The 22,667-nt window shown below is 43.0% G+C and overlaps 1 protein-coding gene across 2 annotated transcripts in view; it reads left to right on the top strand.

Annotated features, from left to right (window-relative positions):
• pla2g4ab (phospholipase A2, group IVAb (cytosolic, calcium-dependent)) overlaps nt 1-22,667 on the top strand; it is a 49,582-nt gene that overhangs the window by 6,888 nt on the left and 20,027 nt on the right. For both annotated transcript variants that reach the window (XM_014123555.2, XM_014123556.2), the window contains exons 4-12: nt 2,467-2,615; nt 2,737-2,853; nt 3,245-3,282; nt 14,245-14,389; nt 15,769-15,905; nt 17,000-17,222; nt 17,314-17,428; nt 19,655-19,792; nt 19,912-20,001. In XM_014123555.2, coding sequence (XP_013979030.1) covers nt 2,467-2,615; nt 2,737-2,853; nt 3,245-3,282; nt 14,245-14,389; nt 15,769-15,905; nt 17,000-17,222; nt 17,314-17,428; nt 19,655-19,792; nt 19,912-20,001 — 1,152 coding nt within the window. The remainder of the gene's footprint in view (nt 1-2,466; nt 2,616-2,736; nt 2,854-3,244; nt 3,283-14,244; nt 14,390-15,768; nt 15,906-16,999; nt 17,223-17,313; nt 17,429-19,654; nt 19,793-19,911; nt 20,002-22,667) is intronic.

Raw genomic sequence — 22,667 nt, 5'->3', positions numbered from 1 at the left:
CCAAGAAGCCAAGGTAAGTTGCTAGCTAGCATTAAACTTATCTTATAAAAAACTATCAATCTTAACATAATCACTAGTTAACTACACATGGTTGATGATATTACTAGTTTATCTAGTGTTTCCTGCGTTGCATATTATCGATGCGGTGCCTGTTAATTTCTCATTGAATCACAGCCTACTTCAACAAATGGGTGATGATTTAACAAGCGCATTTGCGAAAAAAGCACCAATGTACCTAACCATAAACATCAATGCCTTTCTTTAAAATCAATACACAAGTATATATTTTTAAACCTGCATATTTAGTTAATATTGCCTGCTAACATGAAATTGTGTCACTGCTCTTGCGTTCATTGCATGCAGAGTCAGGTTATATGCAACAGTTTGGGCCGCCTGGCTCGTTGCGAACTAATTTGCCAGGATTTTACGTAATTATGACATACCATTGAAGGTTGTGTAATGTAACAGGAATATTTAAACTTAGGGATGCCACCCGTTTGATAAAATACGGACCGGTTCCGTATTTCACTGAAAGAAAAAACGTTTTGTTTTCGAGATGATAGTTTCTGGATTCGACCATATTAATGACCTAAGGCTCGTATTTCTGTGTGTTTATTATATTATAATTAAGTCTATGATTTGATAGAGCAGTCTGACTGAGCGGTGGTAGGCACCAGCACGCTCGTAAGCATTCATTCAAACAGCACTTTCGTGCATTTTGCCAGCAGCTCTTCGCAATGCATTGCGCTGTTTATGACTTCAAGCCTATCAACTCCCAAGATTAGGCTGTGTAACCGATGTGAAATGGCTAGCTAGTTAGCGGGGTGCGCGCTAATAGCATTTCAAACGTCACTCGCTCTGAGACTTGGAGCAGTTGTTCCCCTTGCTCTGCAGGGTGGCTGTTGTCGATGTGTTCCTAGTTCGAGCCCAGGTAGGAGCGAGGAGAGGGACGGAAGCTATACTGTTACACTGGCAATACTAAGTGCCTATAAGAACATCCAATAGTCAAAGGTATATGAAATACAAATCGTATAGAGAGAAATAGTCCTATAATTCCTATAATAACTACAACCTAAAACTTCTTACCTGGGAATATTGAAGACTCATGTTAAAAGGAACCACCAGCTTTCATATGTTCCCATGTTCTGAGCAAGGAACTTAAACGTTAGCTTTCTTACATGGCACATATTGCACTTTTACTTTCTTCTCCAACACTTTGTTTTTGCATTATTTAAACCAAATTGAACATGTTTCATTATTTATTTGAGGCTAAATTGATTTTATTTATGTATTATATTAAGTTAAAATAAGTGTTCATTCAGTATTATTGTAATTGTCATTATTACAAATACATGTAAAATGAAAATATCGGCCGATTAATCGGTAGCGGGTTTTTTGGGCCTCCAATAATCGGTATCGGTATCGGCGTTGAAAAATCATAATCAGTCGACCTCTATTGCCTATAGACCGTTGCTCACGAGTGGCACAGCGGTCTGAGGCACTGCATCTCAGTGCAAGAGGTGCCACTACAGTCCCTGGATCAAATCTAGGCTGTATCGCATTCGGCCGTGATTGGGAGTCCCATAGGGCGGTGCAAAATTGGCCCAGTGTCGTCCGGGTTTGGCCGGGATAGGCCATCATTGTAAATAAGTGTGTGTTCTTAACTGACTTGCTGAGTTAAATAAAGGGTAAATAAAAAATAAATACATATGGGGTACCAGTACTGAGTTGATGTGCAGGGGTACGAGGTAATTGAGGTAGATGTGTAAATATAGGTAGAGATAAAGTGACTCGGCAACAGGACAGTAGCAGCAGTGTATGTGATGAGTCAAAAGAGTTAGTGCAAAACGGGTCAATGTAGATAGTCCGGGTAGCTATTAATAAACTATTTAACTAACTGTTTAGCAGTCTTAGAAGTGTGTCAGGGCCCTGTTGGCTCCAGACTTGGTACATTGGTACCGCTTACTGTGTGGTAGCAGAGAGAACAGTCTATGACTTGGGTGGCTGGAGTCTTTGACAATTTTTAGGCCCTTCCTCTGACACCACCTGGTATAGAGGTCCTGGATAGCAGGGAGTTTGGCCCCAGTGCTGTACTGGGCCATACGCACTACCCCCTGTAGTGCCTTGCAGTCAGATGCCAAGCAGTTGCCATACCAAGGGGTGATGCAGCCAGTCAAGAGGCTCTCAAGGTGCAGCTGTAGAACTTTTTGAGGATCTGAGGGTCCATGCCAAATCTTTTCTGGTCCTGAGGGGGAAGAAGCATTGTCGTGCCCTCTTCATGACTGTGTTTGTGTGTGTGGACCATGACAATTCCTTAGTGATGTGGACACTGACGAACTTGAAGCTCTCGACCTGTCCGCTACAGCCCTGTCTATGTGGATGGGGGCGTGCTTGGCCCTCCGTTTCCTGTAGTCCATTTCTCATGAACTGTATGTAACACATACATTTGTGTGTTTCTGTCTGCAGTGGACACTCCTGACCCCTATGTGGAGCTGTTCATCCCAACTTCCCCCGAGAGCAGGAAACGAACGCGCCACATAGACAACGACATCAACCCTGAATGGAACGAAACCTTTGACTTCATACTAGACCCAAACCAGGAGAACTTTCTAGAGGTGAACAAAAAGTCTAGTAAAATCAAAACAGTCAAATGTAACTCATTTTATGTCAGGCCCAGTCCACTACAGTACAATGGTTACCTGAAGCTTGTTTGTTGGTGCTTTACTACTCAATCAGATAACATTAATGGATGCCAATTACGTGATGGATGAGAAACTTGGGACTGCGTCGTACAACATCTCTAAAATGTTGAAAACTGGTCAGACGGAGACGGTGCCTTTTCTTATCGGCAAAGTAAGTTCTCTATATTTTATGTCTGTAGTAACTACATTAACCTACAGCAGAAAGTGTGTCTGAAATACATTCACTCTCACCAGACTGTAGTTGTCTGTTGAGTGATGACTTATCTATGAGAGTTTTTCCTCTCTTCTCATCTTTTTTCTCTTCCTGAATATCCCTCTTTTTTCTTTGTTTCCCTCTATCTATTCACTCCCCCCTCTCTTCCTTACTGTAGCCTACCCACCTGCATCTCTCCCCCTTCTCTCCTCTCATCACCCTCCTCCTCTCATCCCTCCTCCCTCTGCTTGTGGATGTTGTATTCTATCCCAGGGTGTTTTGCAGTTGACATATTAATCAATGTTTTCTCTTCAACAATAACCACAGCGTCTTTGTGTTGTTTTTACAGGCAACCAATGTGTACTTAGAGATGGCCCTGGAGGTCTGGTAGGTACACTTTCATTAATTCTCCTCTCCTCTCCTCTCCTCTCCTCTCCTCTCCTCTCCTCTCCTCTCCTCTCCTCTCCTCTCCTCTCCTCTCCTCTCCTCTCCTCTCCTCTCCTCTCCTCTCCTCTCCTCTCCTCGTCCTCTGTCTGTCTGTCTGTCTGTCTGTCTGTCTGTCTGTCTGTCTGTCTGTCTGTCTGTCTGTCTGTCTGTCTGTCTGTCTGTCTGTCTGTCTGTCTGTCTGTCTGTCTGTCAGGAAGCCTGTCTGGTTTACAGATGCTATCTTAAACACTGTGGCTTCTCTGGTTCACCTGAAGGCCTCTCTCAAAGTCAAATTGCTTTATTGGCATCTCGCTCTCTCTCCATGTAAAAAAATAAGCACACAGCCAGATAATAACCCTTCAAACTGTAGCACTGGGTGGAACAATACTTTATACTCAGGTTAAACAAAACACAGGAATTCACATCAAGCTATTTAACCCACACCAGAATGATAAGTACATTTCTTTCTACTTTTAAAGACTGTAACTGTTTTCAGTAAACACATGGCTTGGATTTACTGTACTGTTGCATCACAAAGGGCTGTTGCTTCAGATGAAGGGGAGGATAAGTTTGGCATGTTTTGGAGGTAGGACATCAGAGGTCTTGGCTGGGTTTGTCTCAGGAGGTCTGTCTCAGACCAGACCATCTTGGAGCGAGGCTTTTATTCAAAGTGACTTACAGTCATGCGTACATAGAAACCTACAGTACATAAAATCAATCACCATGGCTGACCAAGAGGTCTACTACATGTCTGTTTCCATATGGGAAAATATTTGATGTTTTAAAGCTGTTGTTGATATGTAATTACACAACTGTATTTGTATTAATTATGGATGCTGCCAAAGCAGCAGCTACTCTTCCTGGGGTCCAGCAAAATTAAGGCAGTTTATACAATTCTAAAAACATTACAACACATTCACAGATTTCACAACACACTGTGTGCCCTCAGGCCCCTACTCCACCACTACCACATATCTACAGTACTAAATCCGTGTGTGTGTGTGTGTGTGTGTGTGTGTGTGTGTGTGTGTGTGTGTGTGTGTGTGTGTGTGTGTGTGTGTGTGTGTGTGTGTGTGTGTGTGTGTGTGTGTTGCTTCACAGTCCCCGCTGTTCCATAAGGTGTTTTTTAAATCAAATTTTACTGCTTGTGTCAGTTACTTGATGTGGATTAGAGTTCCATGTAGTCATGGCTCTATGTAGTACTTTGTGACTCCCATAGTCTGTTCTGGACTTGGGGACTGTGAAGAGACCTCTTGTGGCATGTCTTGTGGGGTATGCATGGGTGTCTGAGCTGTGTGCCTGTAGTTTAGACAGACAGCTCAGTGCATTCAGCATGTCAATACCTCTCATAAATAAAAGTAGTGATGAAGTCAACCTCTCTTCCACTTTCAGCCAGGAGAGATTGACATGCATATTATTAATATTAGCTCTCTGTGTACATCCAAGGGCCAGCCGTGCTGTCCTGTTCTGAAACAATTACAATTTTCCTAAGTCCTTTTTTGTGGCACCTGACCACACGACTGAACAGTAGTCAAGGTGCGACAAAACTAGGGCCTGTAGGACCTGCCTTGTTGATAGTGTTGTTAAGAAGGCGGAGCATCGCTTTATTATAGACAAACTTCTCCCCATCTTAGCTATTACTGCATCAATAGTTTTGACCATGACAGTTTACAATCTAGGGTTACTCCAAGCAGTTTAGTCATTTCAATTTCCTCATTATTTATTACAAGATTTAGTTGAGGTTTAACGTTTAGTGAGTGTTTTGATCCAAATACAATGCTTTTAGTTTTAGAACTATTTAGGGCTAACTTATTCCTTGCCACCCACTCTGAAACTAAGTGCAGCTCTTTGTTGAGTGTTGCTGTCATTTCAGTCGCTGTAGTAGCTGACGTGTATAGTGTTGAGTCATCCGCATACATAGACACTCTGGCTTTATTCAAAGTCAGTGTCATGTTGTTAGTAAACATTTTAACAAGCAAGGGGCCTAAACAGCTACCCTGGGGAATTCCTGATTTTATCTGGATTATATTTGAGAGGCTTCCATTAAAGAACACACTCTGTGATCTGTTAGACAAGTATCTGTTTATCCACATTATAGCAGGGGGTGTAAAGTCATAACACATATGTTTTTCCAGCAGCAGACTATGATGGATAATGTAAAAAGCTGCACTGAAGTCTAACAATACAGCCCCCACAATCATTGTATCATCAATTTCTCTCAGCCAAGCACTTGTGCAAGTGCTTGTTGAGTGACCTTCCCTATAAGCATGCTGAAATTCTGTTGTCAATTTGTTTACTGTGAAATAGTGTTGTATCTGGTCAAACACCATTTTTTCCCAGAAATGTACTAAGGGTTGGTAACAGGCTGATTGGTCGGCTATTTGAGCCTAAAGGGGGCTTTACTATTCTTGGGTAGTGGAATGACTTTTGCTTCCCTCCAGGCCTGAGGGCACACACTTTCTAGTAGACTTAAATTGAAGATGTGGCAAATAGGAGTGGCAATATCGTCTGCTATTATCCTAATTTTCCATCCAGATTGGCAGACCCCGGTGGCTTGTCATTGTTGATAGACAACAATACTTATTTCACCTCTTCCACACTGACTTTACGGAATTCAAAAGTACAATTCTTGTCTTTCATAATTTGGTCAGATATACTTTGATGTGTAGTGTAAGCGTGTGTTGCTGGCATGTCATCCCTAAGTTTGCTTATCTCACCATTAAAAAGTCATCAAAGTAGTTGGCAATATCAGTGGGCTTTGTGATGAATGAGCCATCTCATTCAATGAATGAAGGAGCCGAGTTGTCTTTTTTCCACAAAATTTCATATCAGGTGCCCCAAAGGCTTTTTACTGTCATTCTTTATATAATTTATCTTTGTTTCATAGTGTAGTTTATTTTTATTTAGTTTAGTGACATGATTTCTTAATTTTCAGTACATTTGCCAATCAGTTGGCCTGCCAGACTTAATTGCCATACCTGATGCCTCGTCCCTCTCAACCATACATTTTTTCAATTCCTCATCAATCCAAGGGGATTTAACAGTTTTTACAGTTATTTTCTTAATGGGTACAGGCTTATTAGTAACGGGAATAAGTAGTTTCATAAATGCGTCAAGTGCAGCGTCTGGTTGCTCGTCATTACACACCACAACACCATCATTAAGTTTGCTGATGACACAACAGTGGTAGGCCTGATCACCGACAATGACGAGACAGCCTACAGGGAGGAGGTCAGAGACCTGGCCGGGTGGTGCCAGAATAACAACTTATCCCTCAATGTAACCAAGACTAAGGAGATGATTGTGTGACTACAGGAAAAGGAGCACCGAGCACATCCCCATTCTCATCGACGGGGCTGTAGTGGAGCAGGTTGAGTGCTTCAAGTTCCTTGGTGTCCACATCAACAACAAACTAGAATGGTCCAAACACACCCAGACAGTCGTGAAGAGGGCACGTCAAAGCCTATTCCCCCCCAGGAAACTAAAAAGATTTGGCAGGGGTCCTGATATCCTCAAAAGGTTCTACAGCTGCAACATCGAGAGCATCCTGACTGGTTGCATCACTGCCTGGTACGACAATTGCTCGGCCTCCGACCGCAAGGCACTTCAGAGGGTAGTGCGTACAGCCCCGTACATCACTGGGGCAAAGCTGCCTGCCATCCAGGACCTCTACACCAGGCGGTGTCAGAGGAAGGTCCTAAAAATTCTCATACCACAGCCACCCCAGTCATAGACTGTTCTCTCTACTACTGCATGGCAAGCGGTACCGGAGTGCCAAGTCTAGGACAAAAAGGCTTCTCAACAGTTTTTACCCCCAAGCCATAAGACTCCTGAATAGATAACCAAATGGTTACCCAGACTATTTGCATTGTGTGCCACCCCCCACCCCTCTTTTACGCTGCTGCTACTCTCTGTTTATCTTATATGCATAGTCACCTTAACTATACATTCATGTACATACTACCTAAATTGGCCCGACCAACCAGTGCTCCCGCACATTGGCTAACCGGGCTATCTGCATTGTGTCCCACCACCCGCCAACCCCTCTTTTTACGCTTCTGCTTCTCTCTGTTCATCATATATGCATAGTCACTTTAACGATATCTACATGTACATACTACCTCAATAAGCCTGACTAACAGGTGTCTGTATATTGCCTTGCTACTCTTTTTACAAATGTCTTTTTACTGTTGTTTTATTTCTTTACTTAAACACACACACACACACACACACACACATACTTTTTTTCCGCACCATTGGTTAGAGCCTGTAAGTAAGCATTTCACTGTAAGGTCTACACCTGTTGTATTCGGCGCACGTGGCAAATAAACTTTGATTTGATTTGATTTGAAAACGTATTATATGTCCTCTTATACACAATATTAGGACCAGCCTTTGGAACTTTGGTTTTCCTAGATATGGCTATTATATTGTGATCACTGCATCCTATGGATTTGGATACTGCTTTAAAGCAAATATCTGCAGCGTTAGTAAAGATGTGATCAATACATGTTGATAATTTAATTCCTGTGCTGTTTGTAACTACCCTGGTATGTTGATTGACAACCTGATCCAGGTTGCAGGCACTGGTTACAGTTTGGGCAGCTTGATGATAGCCAGTCAATATTTAAATCACCCAGAAAATATACTTCTCTGTTGATATCACCTACATTATCAAGCATTTCACACATATTATCCAGATACTGATTGTTAGCACTTGGTGGTCTATAGCAGCTTCCCACAAGAATGGGCTTTAGGTGAGGCAGATTAACCTGTAGCCATATTACTTCAACAGTATTTGACATTAGATTGTCTCTAAACTTTACAGGAATGTGGTTCTGAATATAGACCTCAACACCGCCTCTGTTGGCATTTCTGTCTTTTCGGTAGATGTTATAACCATGTATTGCTACCACTGTATCCTCAAAGGTATTATCTAAATGAGTTTCAGAGATAGTCAGAATACGAATGTCATCTGTTACACGCAAGTTATTGACTTCATGGACCTTGTTTCTTAGGCTACATATGTTAATATGGGATATTTTTAAGCACTTTTCTGGGTTGCTTGATTGTTTTTAATGCTTTACTGGGAAGCTTATCAGATGCAGACTTACTCATGTTATTTACATTGGATCTGCAGGGTGAGCTGTATAAAGTGGTCTTCCTACTATTGCACACCGCCTCATTGCCAACAGTGTAACTCTGGTTTATAGGCTCATGATTACTGCTTACAATAGCTGTAGGATAAACAGATGTATTTGGTGCAATTAGGGGTACATATATTAAATTACTTACATTGTGTTTGCCAATGTCCCTAAGATCATGTACATTTGATGCAGCATTATGACAACTCATTGTCACAATGGTTGGGGTTAACTGATCTGGTCTTGGATCATTTACCAGTCATTGTTTCAACTGTGAATATGTTTTGTGCGCTTTTGTTTATGGTTATTACTGTAGGTCTCCTAAACTAATCTTACTGCATTTCACTCAACAGCACACATCTGAAAATCTCTGACCCCATTTTTTTTTTGTATTTTGTTTTGTATTTTACCCCCTTTTTCTCCCAAATGTCGATATTGTCTAATTGCTGCAACTCCCTATCGGGCTCAGGAGGCGAAGGTTGTGTCATGCGTCCTCTGAAACATGACCCGCCAAACCACTCTTCTAAACACCTGCCTGGATATCAGAACAGCGATTACTCACCTTGAATTTGATGATTTTTCTTCAACGAGTCCAACGCGAAGGATATACTGCTTTCTCGGGAACAGGCCCAAATCCCCATCATTTGTGTGAAGAAAAGAAAGAGAAAAAAGGGTCAGAGGTCTGGCTGCCTTCTGAGAATTTGTAGGCGAGTGAGTAAACCTCCACTACCATCCGAACTATTGGCGAACGTGCAATCATTGGAAAACAAAATGGATGATCTACGATCAGGACTATCCTACCAACGGGACATAAAATCTGTAATATCTTATGTTTCACGAGTCGGATAATATAGAGCTGGCAGGATTTTCCATGCATCGGCAGGACAAAGAAGCTATGTCTGGTAAGACGAGGGGCAGGGATGTGTGTCTATTTGTCAATACCAGCTGGTGCGCAAAGTCTAATATTAAAGAACTTTCAAGGTATTGCTCGCCTGAAGTAGAGTACCTTATGATAAGCTGTAGGCCACACTATCGACCAAGAGAGTTCTCATCTATATTATTCCTAGCCATCTATTTACCACCACAAATCGATACTGCCACTAAGACCGCACTCAACGAGCTGTAAAAGGCCATAAGCAAACAAGAAAATGCTCATCCAGAAGCGGCGCTCCAAGTGGCCAGGGACTTTAATGCAGGCAAACTTAAATCCGTTTTACCTCATTTCTACCTGCAGGAAACATCCCCATCGAGCTAAAGGCTAGAGCTGCCTCTTACAATGTGCAGGACACTAGTCCGGACGCTTACAAGAAATCCCACAACGCTCTCAGACAAACCATTAAACAGGCAAAGCGTCAATACAGGATTAAGATTGATTCCTACTACACAGGCTCTGACGATCGTCGGATGTGGAAGGGCTTCAAAACTATTACCGACTACAAAGGGAAACCCAGCCGCAAGCTGCCCAGTGATGCGAGCCTACCAGACGAGCTAAATGCCTTTTATGCTCGCTTCGAGGCAAGCAGCACTGAAGCATGCATGAGAGCACCAGCTGTTCCGAACAACTGTGTGATAACGCTCTCGGTAGCCGATGTGAGCAAGACCTTTAAACAGGTCAACATTCACAAGGCCGCGGGATCAGACGTATTACCAGGACGTGTACTCAAAGCATGCGCGGACCAACTGACAAGTGTCTTCACTGACATTTTCAACCACTCCCTGACCAAGTCTCTAATACCTACATGTTTCAAGCAGACCACCATAGTCCCTGTGCCCAAAGGAAGCGAAGGTAACCTGCCTAAATGATTAGCCATGAAGTGCTTTGAAAGGCTGGTCATGGCTCAAATCAACAGCATCATCCCGGATACCCTAGACCCACTCCAATTTACATACTGCCACAACAGATCCACAGATGATGCAATCTCAATCGCACTCCACACTGCCCTTTCCCACCTGGACAAAAGGAACACCTATGTGAGAATACTGTGCATTGACTACAGCTCAGCGTTCAACACCTTAGTGCCCACAAAGCTCATCACTAAGCTAAGGACCCTGGCATTAAATACCTCCCTCTGCAACTGGATCCTGTACTTCATGACGGGCCGCACCCAGGTGGTAAGGGTAAGCAACAACACATCTGCCACGCTGATCCTCAACACTGGGGCCCCTCAGGGGTGCGTGCTTAGTCCCCTCCTGTACTCCCTGTTCACCCACGACCGCATGGCCAAACACGTCACCAGCACTATAATTAAGTTTGCTGACGACACAACAGTGGTAGGCCTGATCACCGACAACGATGAGACAGCCTATAGGGAGGAGGTCAGAGAGTGCCAGGACAACAACTTCTCCCTCAATGTGAGCAAGACAAAGGAGCTCATCGTGGACTACAGTAAAAGGTGGGCTGAACAGGCCCCCATTAACATCGACGGGGCTCTAGTGTAGCGGGTTGAGAGTTTCAAGTTCCTTGGTGTCCACATCACCAACAAACTAACATGGTCCAAACACACCAAGAGAGTCGTGAAGAGGGCACGACAACCCCCTCAGGAGACTGAAAAGATTTGACATGGGTCCCCAGATTCGGAAAAAGTTCTACAGCTGCATAGGGCTGGGCGGTATACCGTATTTTACTATATACCGGTATCCAAAAGTTCACCCAAGTGTTTTGATCTAAATCGCAATTGCAACATTTGGTTAAAAATAAGGCCTAGTATTTTTGCCCATATCGTGGCAGTGTGGAAATGAGCTCAAAGGAGTGCAGGAAATGCAGAAATTGATGGAAATGCAGAAAATTATTTTGAATTGAACTGTGTAAAACAATCCGAATGGAGAAAGACCCATTGAAATAATGTATAATATATGTGTTGCCAACCTAGGGTCACACACTATTCACAAAGCAAATTTTGAACTTTTATTAATCAAAAACATAAAACACCGTCATACCGTCAAAATAAAAAAAAAAATGCCATGATATGATATTTTTCATTCCATATCGCCCAGCCCTACAGCTGCACCATCGAGGGCATCCTGATCGGTTTATATGATATTTTGGCCATATCGCCCATCCCTACAGCTGCACCATCGAGGGCATCCTGACCGGTTGATATGATATTTTGGCCATATTGCCCAGCCCTACAGCTGCACCATCGAGGGCATCCTGACCGGTTGATATGATATTGTGGCCATATCGCCCAGCCCTACAGCTGCACCATCGAGGGCATCCTGACCGGTTGCATCACCTCCTGGTATAGCAACTGCTCAGCATCTGACCGTAAGGTGCTACATAGGGTAGTGCGTGTAGCCCAGTACATCACTGGGGCAAAGCGGAGCACCAAGTCTAGGACCAAAAGGCTCCTTAACAGCTTCTACCCCCAAGCCATAAGACTGCTGAACAATTAATCAAATGCCACCCAGACTTTTTACATTGATACCCCCCCTCCATTTGTTTTTACACTGCTGTGACTCGCTGTTTATTATCTATGCGTAGTCACTTTACCCCTACCTACATGTACAAAATTACCTCGTTATTGTTATTTTATTGTGTTACTTTTTTTATAATTTTATTTACTTTAGTTTATTTGGTAAATACTTTCTTAACTCTTTCTTGAACTGCATTGTTGGTTAAGGGCTTGTAAGAATGTCATGGTAAGGTCTACACCTTGGTTTTGGTGCATGTGACAAATAACGATTGATTTGATTTGACAGTCAACTTTCTCGCTCCTCCCACAACTTCCGGACTTTATAGCATTCCGAGAAAGCATTGATAATTGAGTCATTGTTAGAGTTACACTTAAGACACTACGCTGCCGTTGTGCTGTAGAATTTGTGAATTGTATCACTTGTATAATACATTCTATACATTAGTTTATGCTGGATTAAGCGTACATTTTCATTAACTGTCATTTCATTAGTTATGCTCCAACTTTCCCTCCTTCTTGTTCCAACATCAGTTATTTTTAAGTCTTGGTTCGAATAGTTTATGTTTTTTCTAAGAGATTGTCAGTTGGATATGTTCTCTTCCCAATCATATGAATGTCATTTTCTGACTCAAAATAAGATTCCCTCAAGGTTGCTCTGATGTCCAAAAGATTTCAAATGTACATTTTGTGATATGTAACTTTAAGTTGCATGTATTTGAAACAACCTATGTTGGTCAGTCAGAAATTACTTTTTAATTCTGTCATGTAAATAAATGCATTTCCTGTTACCAAGTAATTTATGTTTTCTATGCATTTAGTTTTCCATGTGGACCAATTTATTAGTGAATTCTGAAAGCTATCCAAGTATTTTTCCATAAGGTTGTGTTTTTAGGAAGTAATATTGGTTCTTGTAGAATATCTTTCATTTTCTTCCATATTTGTATAGTGTTCTTAACTATGAAGTTGTTCATGTTCTTAGCTCTATCCTTTGAAAATAGATACATCAAAATATTCTGGGGATGAGCATGAGCATCTTCAATATGTTCCCATTGTTCCTCTCTAGTGCATTTAACTATATGTCGCAAGTAAAAGCCCTGAGTAGCAAGTTGATACAATTCCAAGTCTGGAAGGTTAAAACCACCCTCAGACTCAGGAAGGTTAAAATCCACCCTCAGACTCAGGAAGGTTAAAACCACCCTCAGACTCAGGAAGGTTAAAACCACCCTCAGACTCAGGAAGGTTAAAACTACACTCAGACTCAGGAAGGTTAAAACCACCCTCAGACTCAGGAAGGTTAAAACCACCCTCAGACTCAGGAAGGTTAAAACCACCCTCAGACTTAGGAAGATGTAAAACTTTAATTTCAATTTCTAAATCATATTTAACTTTTGCCGAGTATGAGATTATCATTCCCCTAATGTACGCCTTAAAGGCATTACAAATTATATCAGAGGTCAGCTCTTCTCTGTCCTCTATGTCAACATTTGTAATGGTAAAGGTTTTTATTTTTTCAATTACATATTATAACATTTCAGGTCCAGAAGATGAGCTCTGTTCATTCTCCAAACTCTGTTGCTAAGTGAATTTTCTATTGGTGTAATTAAACATGATATCAGAGAATGATCAGATATCACTATATTAAACATTTTTTAATCCAGTAAATTGTTGAATGCATTTTTTGAAATATACATTTAGTCAATTCTTGAATAGCTTTTCTTACTTTGAGAAAAAAAGGAATAATCTTTTGTACTTGTGATATTTGAACAACAATCGAAATTGATAATAGATTATTCCATTTGTCAGATATGATTCTTCAAGAATATTTATTTGATAAACATGTCTTGCTTATGATACCAATATGCAGGGTTATAGCAAATATTTTTTTATAACCAAACCAAGATAGACCACAGCCTGTCATTTCCAATGGGAACAGATGAGTCATAGTGGGCAGAACAAGCAAGGTGGGCAGAGCCAAGCATGAGCTACTTAGATCCTATTGGCCCGTTCTATCATACATCTTTACATAATAACTAGGCAAGTCAGTTAAGAACAAATTCTTATTTACAATGATGGCATAGGAACAGTGGGTTAACTGCCTTGTTTGGGGGAAGAGCAACAGATTTGTACCTTGTCAGCTCAGGGATTCAATCTAGCAACCTTTCGGTTACTAGCCCAACACTCTAACCACTAGGCTACCTGCCGCCCCAACATCTCCATATTTCCATTAGGGAAAGCCCACTCTGTGAAATGCGTATGTGCAATAACTCAATTCACCTTTGCACTCCTTAACAACGCAATTTTTATATTTATACATCCAGTGAAATATCTCTGTCATTGTTTTATCTGTTGTGTGTCTTTGTCTACAGTACTAACTTGGACCTGCGGTTCAGCCTGGCCCTGTGTGACAAGGAGAAACTGTTCAGACAGGCCCGCAGAGAGAAGGTGACGTTGGGCATCAAGAAGCTGCTAGACATGGAGAAGCCTCGCTTCCTCCCCAGCACCCCTCAGGAGGTGGGCATGCCCGAGTACTGTGGGCCCAGGCTCCAAGAGCGGCCTATGTCCAGCCACAGTCATTTTTAAAAAATAATTTAGAATGTTGGTCTTAGATTCAAATGCAGTGTTTGACATGTAATACCTCATTTATTAGGGTGCATTGCAGGTTTAATGCGTCATAGAATGGTAACCACTCCAAAACGGCATGGCAATATAATAGACATGGGCTAAATAAAACATATATTGCCATAGAAAGTGGGCTTACCCTGCAGCATTGCTTAGCATAGTAGTCAAGTTTGTAGACAAGAGCTGATATTAGCAAACAACACCCTTTTTTACATGCTGTATATACACATGCACCACATTCACACATTTAGACCTATTAGTATTCCAACATGTGATCACTTTGTCGTTGCTAACTTCCTCTTAGACCGAGAGCTCTCAGGGCCTGTTCAGCTTCTGAGTTCTGCATTCCTCCCCTGGTTGGACTGGGCTGTGTTTCTGTGACTGGTTTTGGCCTTGTGTTCCTGGTTGTAGTGTGTACCCTCACCTCTGGCCAGCTACTGTAGGCCCTTCCTGCCTGCCTGTGTCCTCACATGGTCCGGAAGCTACCAGCCATGATGAGATAATAACCCACCACATAACAGTACTGCTGCAGAGCTGCTGAGCTGCCACACTGCATTCCCACTGGGGCTAGTAAATACTACTGTCTAGAACAGGGGAGGCCATTCAATGTGGCCTGTGGGAGGTTTGAGTGAAAAAACAAAGTAAAAAAAAACACTCCAGGCTCCGGAACGTCTAAAACTATTTATACTGAACAAAAATATAAATGCAACATGCAGCAATTTCAAAAATGTTACTGTGTTACAGTTCGTAAATCAGTCAATTGAAATGAATTAATTAGGCCCTAATTGATGGATTTCACATGACTGGGTAGGGGCACAGCCAGGGTGAGAGGGCATAGGCCAACAACTCACACTGTCTCACACACACCATACACTGCCTTTAAAACACATGCTGTGGTGTATTACAGACTCAATCAGTCAATACACTGTCTCACACACACTATGATGAATCCTGTGCAGTTGTTGTGTCAGCGTGGTCTGAATATTTGTTGGAATTGTCTGAATATTTGTTGGAATTGTCTACGGATATGACTGTGGCTCTAGTTCAGAGAAGCCAGTGCAGAGTTGGAAAGATGCCCAGAAAATGCAGTACATGGAGGTAGAGTGATACAATAACAATCATCTACTGTAGACAGAATGAGGGAAATAACATAAGGAAGTAGGGGTTTCTGACAGTTCTGCTATGAATCTCAAGGAGTCATGTTATGACAGGGTATACATTTTTTTGTATAATCCATTCCTATCTCTTCCTGCATGTGTCTGTCTGTGCAGGTGCCGGTGATAGCCATAGTGGGTTCAGGGGGAGGCTTCAGGGCCATGGTGGGGTTCTCTGGGGTGATGAAGGCCCTGTATGAGTCTGGGGTCCTGGACTGTGCCACCTATATCGCTGGCCTCTCTGGATCCACCTGGTCAGTCATCTTTTCATCTGTTTATACCATGCTCTCTTCCACAAACCCTCCCTCCCATTCCTCTCCTCCCTCCCACTCCTCCCTCCCTTTCACTCCTCTCCACTCCTCCATGGGGCGGGCAGGTAACCTAGTGGTTAGAGAATTGGACTAATAACCGAAAGGTTGTAAGATCGAATCCCCGAGCTAACAAGGTAAAAGTCTGTTGTTCTGCCCCTGAACAAGGCAGTTAACCCACTGTTCCTAGGCCATCATTGAAAATAAGAATTTGTTCTTAACTGACTTGCTAAGATAAAATAAAGAAAACATCTCCCTCCCACTTTTCTCCTCCTACAGTATCTACCTCTGCATCAATGTTTTCCCAGTGTTTTTATGTAGTGATCTCCATGTTTGTTTTTCTGCATCACTATCTTTCTCCCTCCCTCTATCTCCCTCCCTCTGTCTCCCTCCCTCTGTCTCCCTCCCCCTATCTCCCTCCCTCCCTCCCACCTTCACTCACTCTCTCCCTCCCTCTTCCTCCTCTCCCTCTTCCTCCTCTACCTCTCCCTCCCTCTACCTATCCCTCCCTCTATCTCCTCTACCTCTCACTCCCTCTTCCTCTCCCTCCCTCTACCTCTCCCTCCCGCTATCTCTCCCTCTCTCTATCTCTCTCTCCCTCTCTCTTTCTTTCCATCTCTCTCCCTCCCTCTTCCTCCTCTACCTCTCCCTCCCTCTACCTCTCCCTCCCTCTATCTCTCCCTCCCTCTATCTCTCTCTCCCTCTCTCTCTCTCTCCCTCATCTCTCTCTCTCTCCCTCCCTCTCTCTCGCACCCTCTCTCTCCCTCTATCGCTCCCTCCTTCTCTCTCTCTCTCCCTCTATCGCTCCCTCCCTCTCTTTCCCTCCTTCCCTCTACCTCTCCCTCCCTCTATCTCTCCCTCCCTCCCTCTATCTCTCTCTCCCTCATCTCTCTCTCCCTCCCTCTCTCTCGCTCTCTCTCTCTCCCTCTATCGCTCCCTCCCTCTATCTTTCCCTCCCTCTACCTCTCCCCCCTCTATCTCTCCCTCCTTCTATCTCTCCCTCACTATCTCCCTCCCTCCCTCCCTCCCTCCCCTCCCAGGTACATGTCAACCCTGTTCTCCCACCCAGAGTTCCCCTCTAAGGGGCCTAAGGAGATCAATGCAGAGCTGATGAAGAGTGTGAGCAGTAACCCTCTAAGACTGCTGCTGCCCCAGCACATCACCAACTACATCCAGGCTCTGTGGAGCAAGAAGGCCAACGGACAGCCCGTCACCTTCACAGACATCTTCGGCATGCTCATCGGAGAGACACTCATTCCTGCGGTGAGAGGACCGCAGACATCTGTTTTCATTGTTTCTCTCTCTCCGTCTTCAAGAGGCCCTGACTCCAAAAGTGTTTCTCTGTTTTCATCAGAGAATGGACACAAAGCTGAGTGAGTTGCATGAGAAGGTAAACGAGGCCCAGTGTCCCCTTCCTCTGTTCACCTGTCTGCACGTCAAACCGGACGTATCCGAGCTCATGTTTGCAGGTCAGTGAGTGTGTATGCGTTATGTGTGTGTATTACAGTAGATCACAAGCCCAGTGTGGCTCCAAGGCTCCCCTCAGTTGTTCAACAAAGCGTAGCATTTCTGTGAGGAGTTCATGCACGTAGTGTGGTTGTGTGTTCGCAGTGCTGGTCACGTAGTTTGAATGGATGGTCCAAGTTCTGAATGAGCCTATTTGGGCTGTGTGTGTGTGTGTGTGTGTGTGTGTGTGTGTGTGTGTGTGTGTGTGTGTGTGTGTGTGTGTGTGTGTGTGTGTGTGTGTGTGTGTGTGTGTGTGTGTGTGTGTGTGTGTGGCTCTAGTAGAATGAGTATGTGTATTCAGTTTTGCATAATATGTCACCAGAGATCCTATCTCCCACATTCAAATTTCCGTACACTACATTTCCTTGTAGCATCACTAATTTACCACAGTCATATATATATATATAGAGAGAGAGAGTTGGGCCAATGTGGTTTCTGTCTGAACGTTCCGATAGCTCCACTTTCTCCTCCGTAGCCATTGCAAAGTGATAATTGACGCTTCCGCATTGCGCTGTTTATTTCGAAAAGTTTTCTAAACCAATGAAGATGTCCAGTGTAAGCAGATATGCAATTGTTGACACCACAACACCGTACAGACTTGGATACACATTATAATCAATTAAATAAGTTGTTCTGCTTGTTGACAGCAGGATCATTTCAGAGGGAACTGTCGGAGGTTCTGTCCTATTGTTCCATCACCAACAGTTGGAGGAGAAAGGAGCTAACATGGCGTCTGTTCTAAAAACTGGCCCAACTCTCTCAATGAATGTCTCTGGTTTACCACCAACTGATGTGTCATGGTGGGCTGATATCCAAATGGGGCTTTCAGATATTAGACAGCATTGAATAGTCCTCCATTAATGTTTCATACATCTACTGTGCCTGTTCCTAGGCTGTGCATATTTTTATTTAATCTTTAGTTAACTAGGCAAGTCAGTTAAGAACAAATTCTTAATTTCAATGGCAGCTTGACTTTTGGGAACTGTGACCCATAACTTGGCCTGTAGTGTATTATTTTCAGGACTCTAAGACCCAGATGCAGACACAGGAGGCGGATAGTACGAGTCTCAGAGTTTATTACAGAACATGGGGCAGGCAATCGGTAGGTCAAGGCAGGCAAAGGGTCAAAATCCAAATCAGAGTCAGGCAGGTGCAGGACGGCAGGCAAGTTCAGGATAAGGACAGGCAGAAAGGTCAGAACTGGGAAGACTAGAAAACAAAAACTAGAATACAGGAAACACGGGAACTCGCTGGTAGGACTTGAAGGGACAAGACAAACTGGCAACAGACGAACAGAAAATTCAGGTATAAATATACAGGAGATAAATGGGAGACACCTAGTGGGTGGTGGAGACAAGCACAAGACAGGTGAAACAGATCAGGGTGTGACAATTTTGCAGATGAACTGGAATAGAATTTTGCTTCAGTTAGTCAGGTACTCGTTTTATCTGTAAATCCCCCATCTTTTAACACTGGTGTGACAAGGAAATACCTTCACACCCATTCTAGAGAAAGGCTAAAATAATGCCAGCTGACACAGTGGTAACCTTATCCTCCTTACTCCACTTCCAAGAATAGGCTGAAAGGTGATTGTTGTTCTGAGGTACTCAAACATGTAATGTATGAAACAGTGTGTTGTGTTGTGCCTAATAGTAAATATATGTCAAATCAAATCAAATTGTATTGGTCGCATACACATATTTAGTAGATGTTATAGTGGCGAGTAGTGAAATGCTTGTGTTCCTAGCTCCAACAGTGCAGTAATATCTAACAATTCACAACAATACACAAATCTAAAAGTAAAATAATGGAATTAAGAAATATATAAATATTAGGACGGGCAATGTCAGAGTGGCATTGACTAACACACAGTAGAATAGAATACAGTATATACATATGAGATGAGTAAATCCGTATGTAAACATTACTAAAGTATGTGTGCATGTTGATGTGTCACTAAAGTAGTCATGTAGGGTCTACCTGGACTTGTACTGTTACTGTAAACCTGGATTGCCCTCTTTCCATCACATACACATATAAATGCATATTTACTGCAGATTTGTGAAAGGGCGTACACATTTTCCCAATGACATTGTACTTACCGTGTGCTCTCCTAATGAAAGCGTTAGTTAGTGACATACATACACTGTTTGGATTTTGATTCATGGATGCTGTTGTTTTTTTCACAGACTGGGTGGAGTTCAGCCCATATGAGATTGGAATGGCAAAGTACGGAACGTTCATGACCCCTGACCTTTTTGGAAGCAAATTCTTCATGGGAACCGCTGTGAAGCGGTATGAGGAGAACCCACTACATTTCCTTATGGGTAGGAAAACACTCACACAGAATATCCCTGGCACTTCCTCATGGCACTTACTCAAGATAAGCTGTCAAACACGATATTCATGATTCATTACATTATATTGATGTGGCTTCTCTCTCTAGGGGTGTGGGGCAGTGCCTTCTCCATTCTCTTCAACAGAGTTCTGGGGGTGAAAGACACAGTCGGGGGGAGCACCATGGAGGAAGAGCTTGGTAAGAAACCACACACACTTCCCTTTTAACTCCAATCCTAACCCCAACCTCTTGTCTGAACCCTGACCCCAATGAAGTCATGCATCCCGTGTAGATATAGTACCAAATCCTGGTCTCCTCCACAGTAATACAGCACGTATACCCAGGGCTGTAAGTGTGACCAATCTCTAAAGTGCGACCAATACAATGAATTAATGCCACATGGGGCCTCATTCTGGCGTACTTGGAGATTCTAGGATTTGAGTGTGTAACAAATGATTGGGAATTATCAAACTGTCGCATGCAACATATATACGTAAAGATGTTTCATTGATAAATCAGAGCCATACTATATTTCTGCTCTGGTAAACAAGTGTTACAATCCCGCCTGAAAAACACCCTCCATTCACCTTTTATAATAACAAGAACGCCCTCATTTTCTGTATGATTTGGAGATGTTTGAACTGGGCCATGACAGTTTCTAAGAAAGCACAAGGGCAGCAAATTTGATCACATTTCTGTAGAGATGTGGGCAGAATGTTTCAATCTTTTGTAGTGACTATAGCCTATAGTGTGTGCCAAACACTGGTCGTGCATTCTGCAAGATTGATTGTCTATCGAACAATTTAAAAGTGAATCCTACCTACAGCCTAATAAACCAGTCACGTCAGAAAAGGAGAGACTTGTCGTTTAATATGATTATAATTTAGGCATATATAATAAAAGAAAAATAAATATATTTGGCAACATGCTGCTATGCGATCTTCTTACGAACGGCAAGTGGATCTGTTTTATCAATAGGCCTACCTTTTAATGTTTTTATTAGCCTCATTTTACATTCATAAATCATGTCGTGGGCCGTTCTATAAAACTACTTGCGCATCGATGTCGTTTACACTTTGTTCGGTCATGTTACCTCATTGGCTAGCTAGCTAACAACCTGGTAACTTTACCTGCATATCCTAACATTTGGAGGCACAGAAAGAAAGGTACAGGATCATAGCAATTAATGAATGACAGATGACGTGCACTTGACGCTCTTAAAAAGATTCAATGTAATGCATCTCAATAGGAAAATAGTGCTTTTACATGATGTAGAAACATAACATTCCACAAATAACATTTTAATTTCAATGACAGGTATTTGTATCAACACTTTTTATAATAAACACATGTATTTACATGGTTACATACTGTATTAGTTTCTTGGGCACAACATACACTATACAACAGTACTGTATGTGGACACCCCTTCAAATTAGTGGATTCGGCTATTTCAGCCACACCCTTCGCTGACAGATGTATAAAATCGAGCACACAGCCTTGCAATCTCCATAAACAAACATTGACAGTGGAATGGCCTTTCTGAAGAGCTCATTGACTTTCAACGTGGCACCATCATAGGATTCCACCTTTCCAACAAGTCAGTTTGTCAAATTTCTGCCCTGCTACAGCTGCACCAGTCAACTGTAAGTGCTGTTATTGTGAAGTAGAAACGTCTAGGAGCAAAAACAGCTCAACCGTGAAGTGGTAGGTCACACAAGCTCACAGAACGGGACCACCAAGCTCTCAAGTGCGTTACGCGTAAAAATCGTCTGTCGTCGGTTGCAACACTCACTACCAAGTCAAACTTCCTCTGGAAGCAACGTCAGCGCATGAACTGTTCATCAGGAGCTTCATGAAATGGGTTTCCATGGCCGAGCAGCTGCGCACAAGCCTATATCACCAAATGTGTCAGTTGGAGTGGTGTAAAGCTCGCGCCATTGGACTCTGGAGCAGTGGAAAAACGTTCTATGGAATGATGAATCACGCTTCACCATCTGGCAGTCCGACGGACTAATCTGGGTTTTGCGGATGCCAGGAAAAAGCTACCTGCCCCAATGCATAGTGCAAACTGTAAAGTTTGATGGAGGAGGAATAATCATCTGGGGCTGTTGTTCATGGTTTGGGCTAGGCCCCTTAGTTCCATTGAAGGGAGATCTTAACACTACAGCATACAATCAATCAATCAATCAATCAAATGTATTTATAAAGCCCTTTTCACATCAGCCTATGTCACAAAGTGCTATACAGAAACCCAGCCTAAAACCCCAAACAGCAAGCAATGCATATGTAGAAGCACGGTGGCTAGGAAAAACTCCCTAGAAAGCCAGGAACCTAGGAAGAAACCAGGCTCTGAGGGGTGGCCAGTCCTCTTCTGGCAGTGCCGGGTTGAGATTACAACAGTACATGTCCAAGATGTTCAAACGTTCATAGATGACCAGCAGGGTCAAATAATAATAATAATCACAGTGGTTGTAGAGTGTGCAACAGGTCAGCACCTCGGGAGTAAATGTCAGTTGGCTTTTCATAGCCGAGCGTTCAGAGTTAGAGACAGCAGGTGCGGTAGAGAGAGAGAGTCGAAAACAGCAGGTCCGGGACAAGGTAGCACGTCTGGTGAACAGGTCAGGGTTCCATAGCCGCAGGCAGAACAATTGAAACTGGAGCAGCAGCACGACCTGGGGGACTGGGGACAGCAAGGAGTCATCAGGCCAGGTATTCCTGAGGCAAGGTCCCAGGGCCTAGGTCCTCCGGTATGGGAGGGAGAGAGAGAGAATTAGAGGGAGCATACTTAAATTCACACAGGACACCGGATAAGACAGAACAAATACTCCAGATATAACAGACTGACCCTAGCTCCCGACACA

This window comes from Salmo salar, chromosome ssa10 (assembly GCF_905237065.1).
Source record: "Salmo salar chromosome ssa10, Ssal_v3.1, whole genome shotgun sequence".
Lineage (NCBI taxonomy): Eukaryota > Metazoa > Chordata > Actinopteri > Salmoniformes > Salmonidae > Salmo > Salmo salar.
The sequence above is the reverse complement of the archived record's forward strand: the minus strand, read 5'-3'. Positions and strand labels throughout refer to the sequence as shown.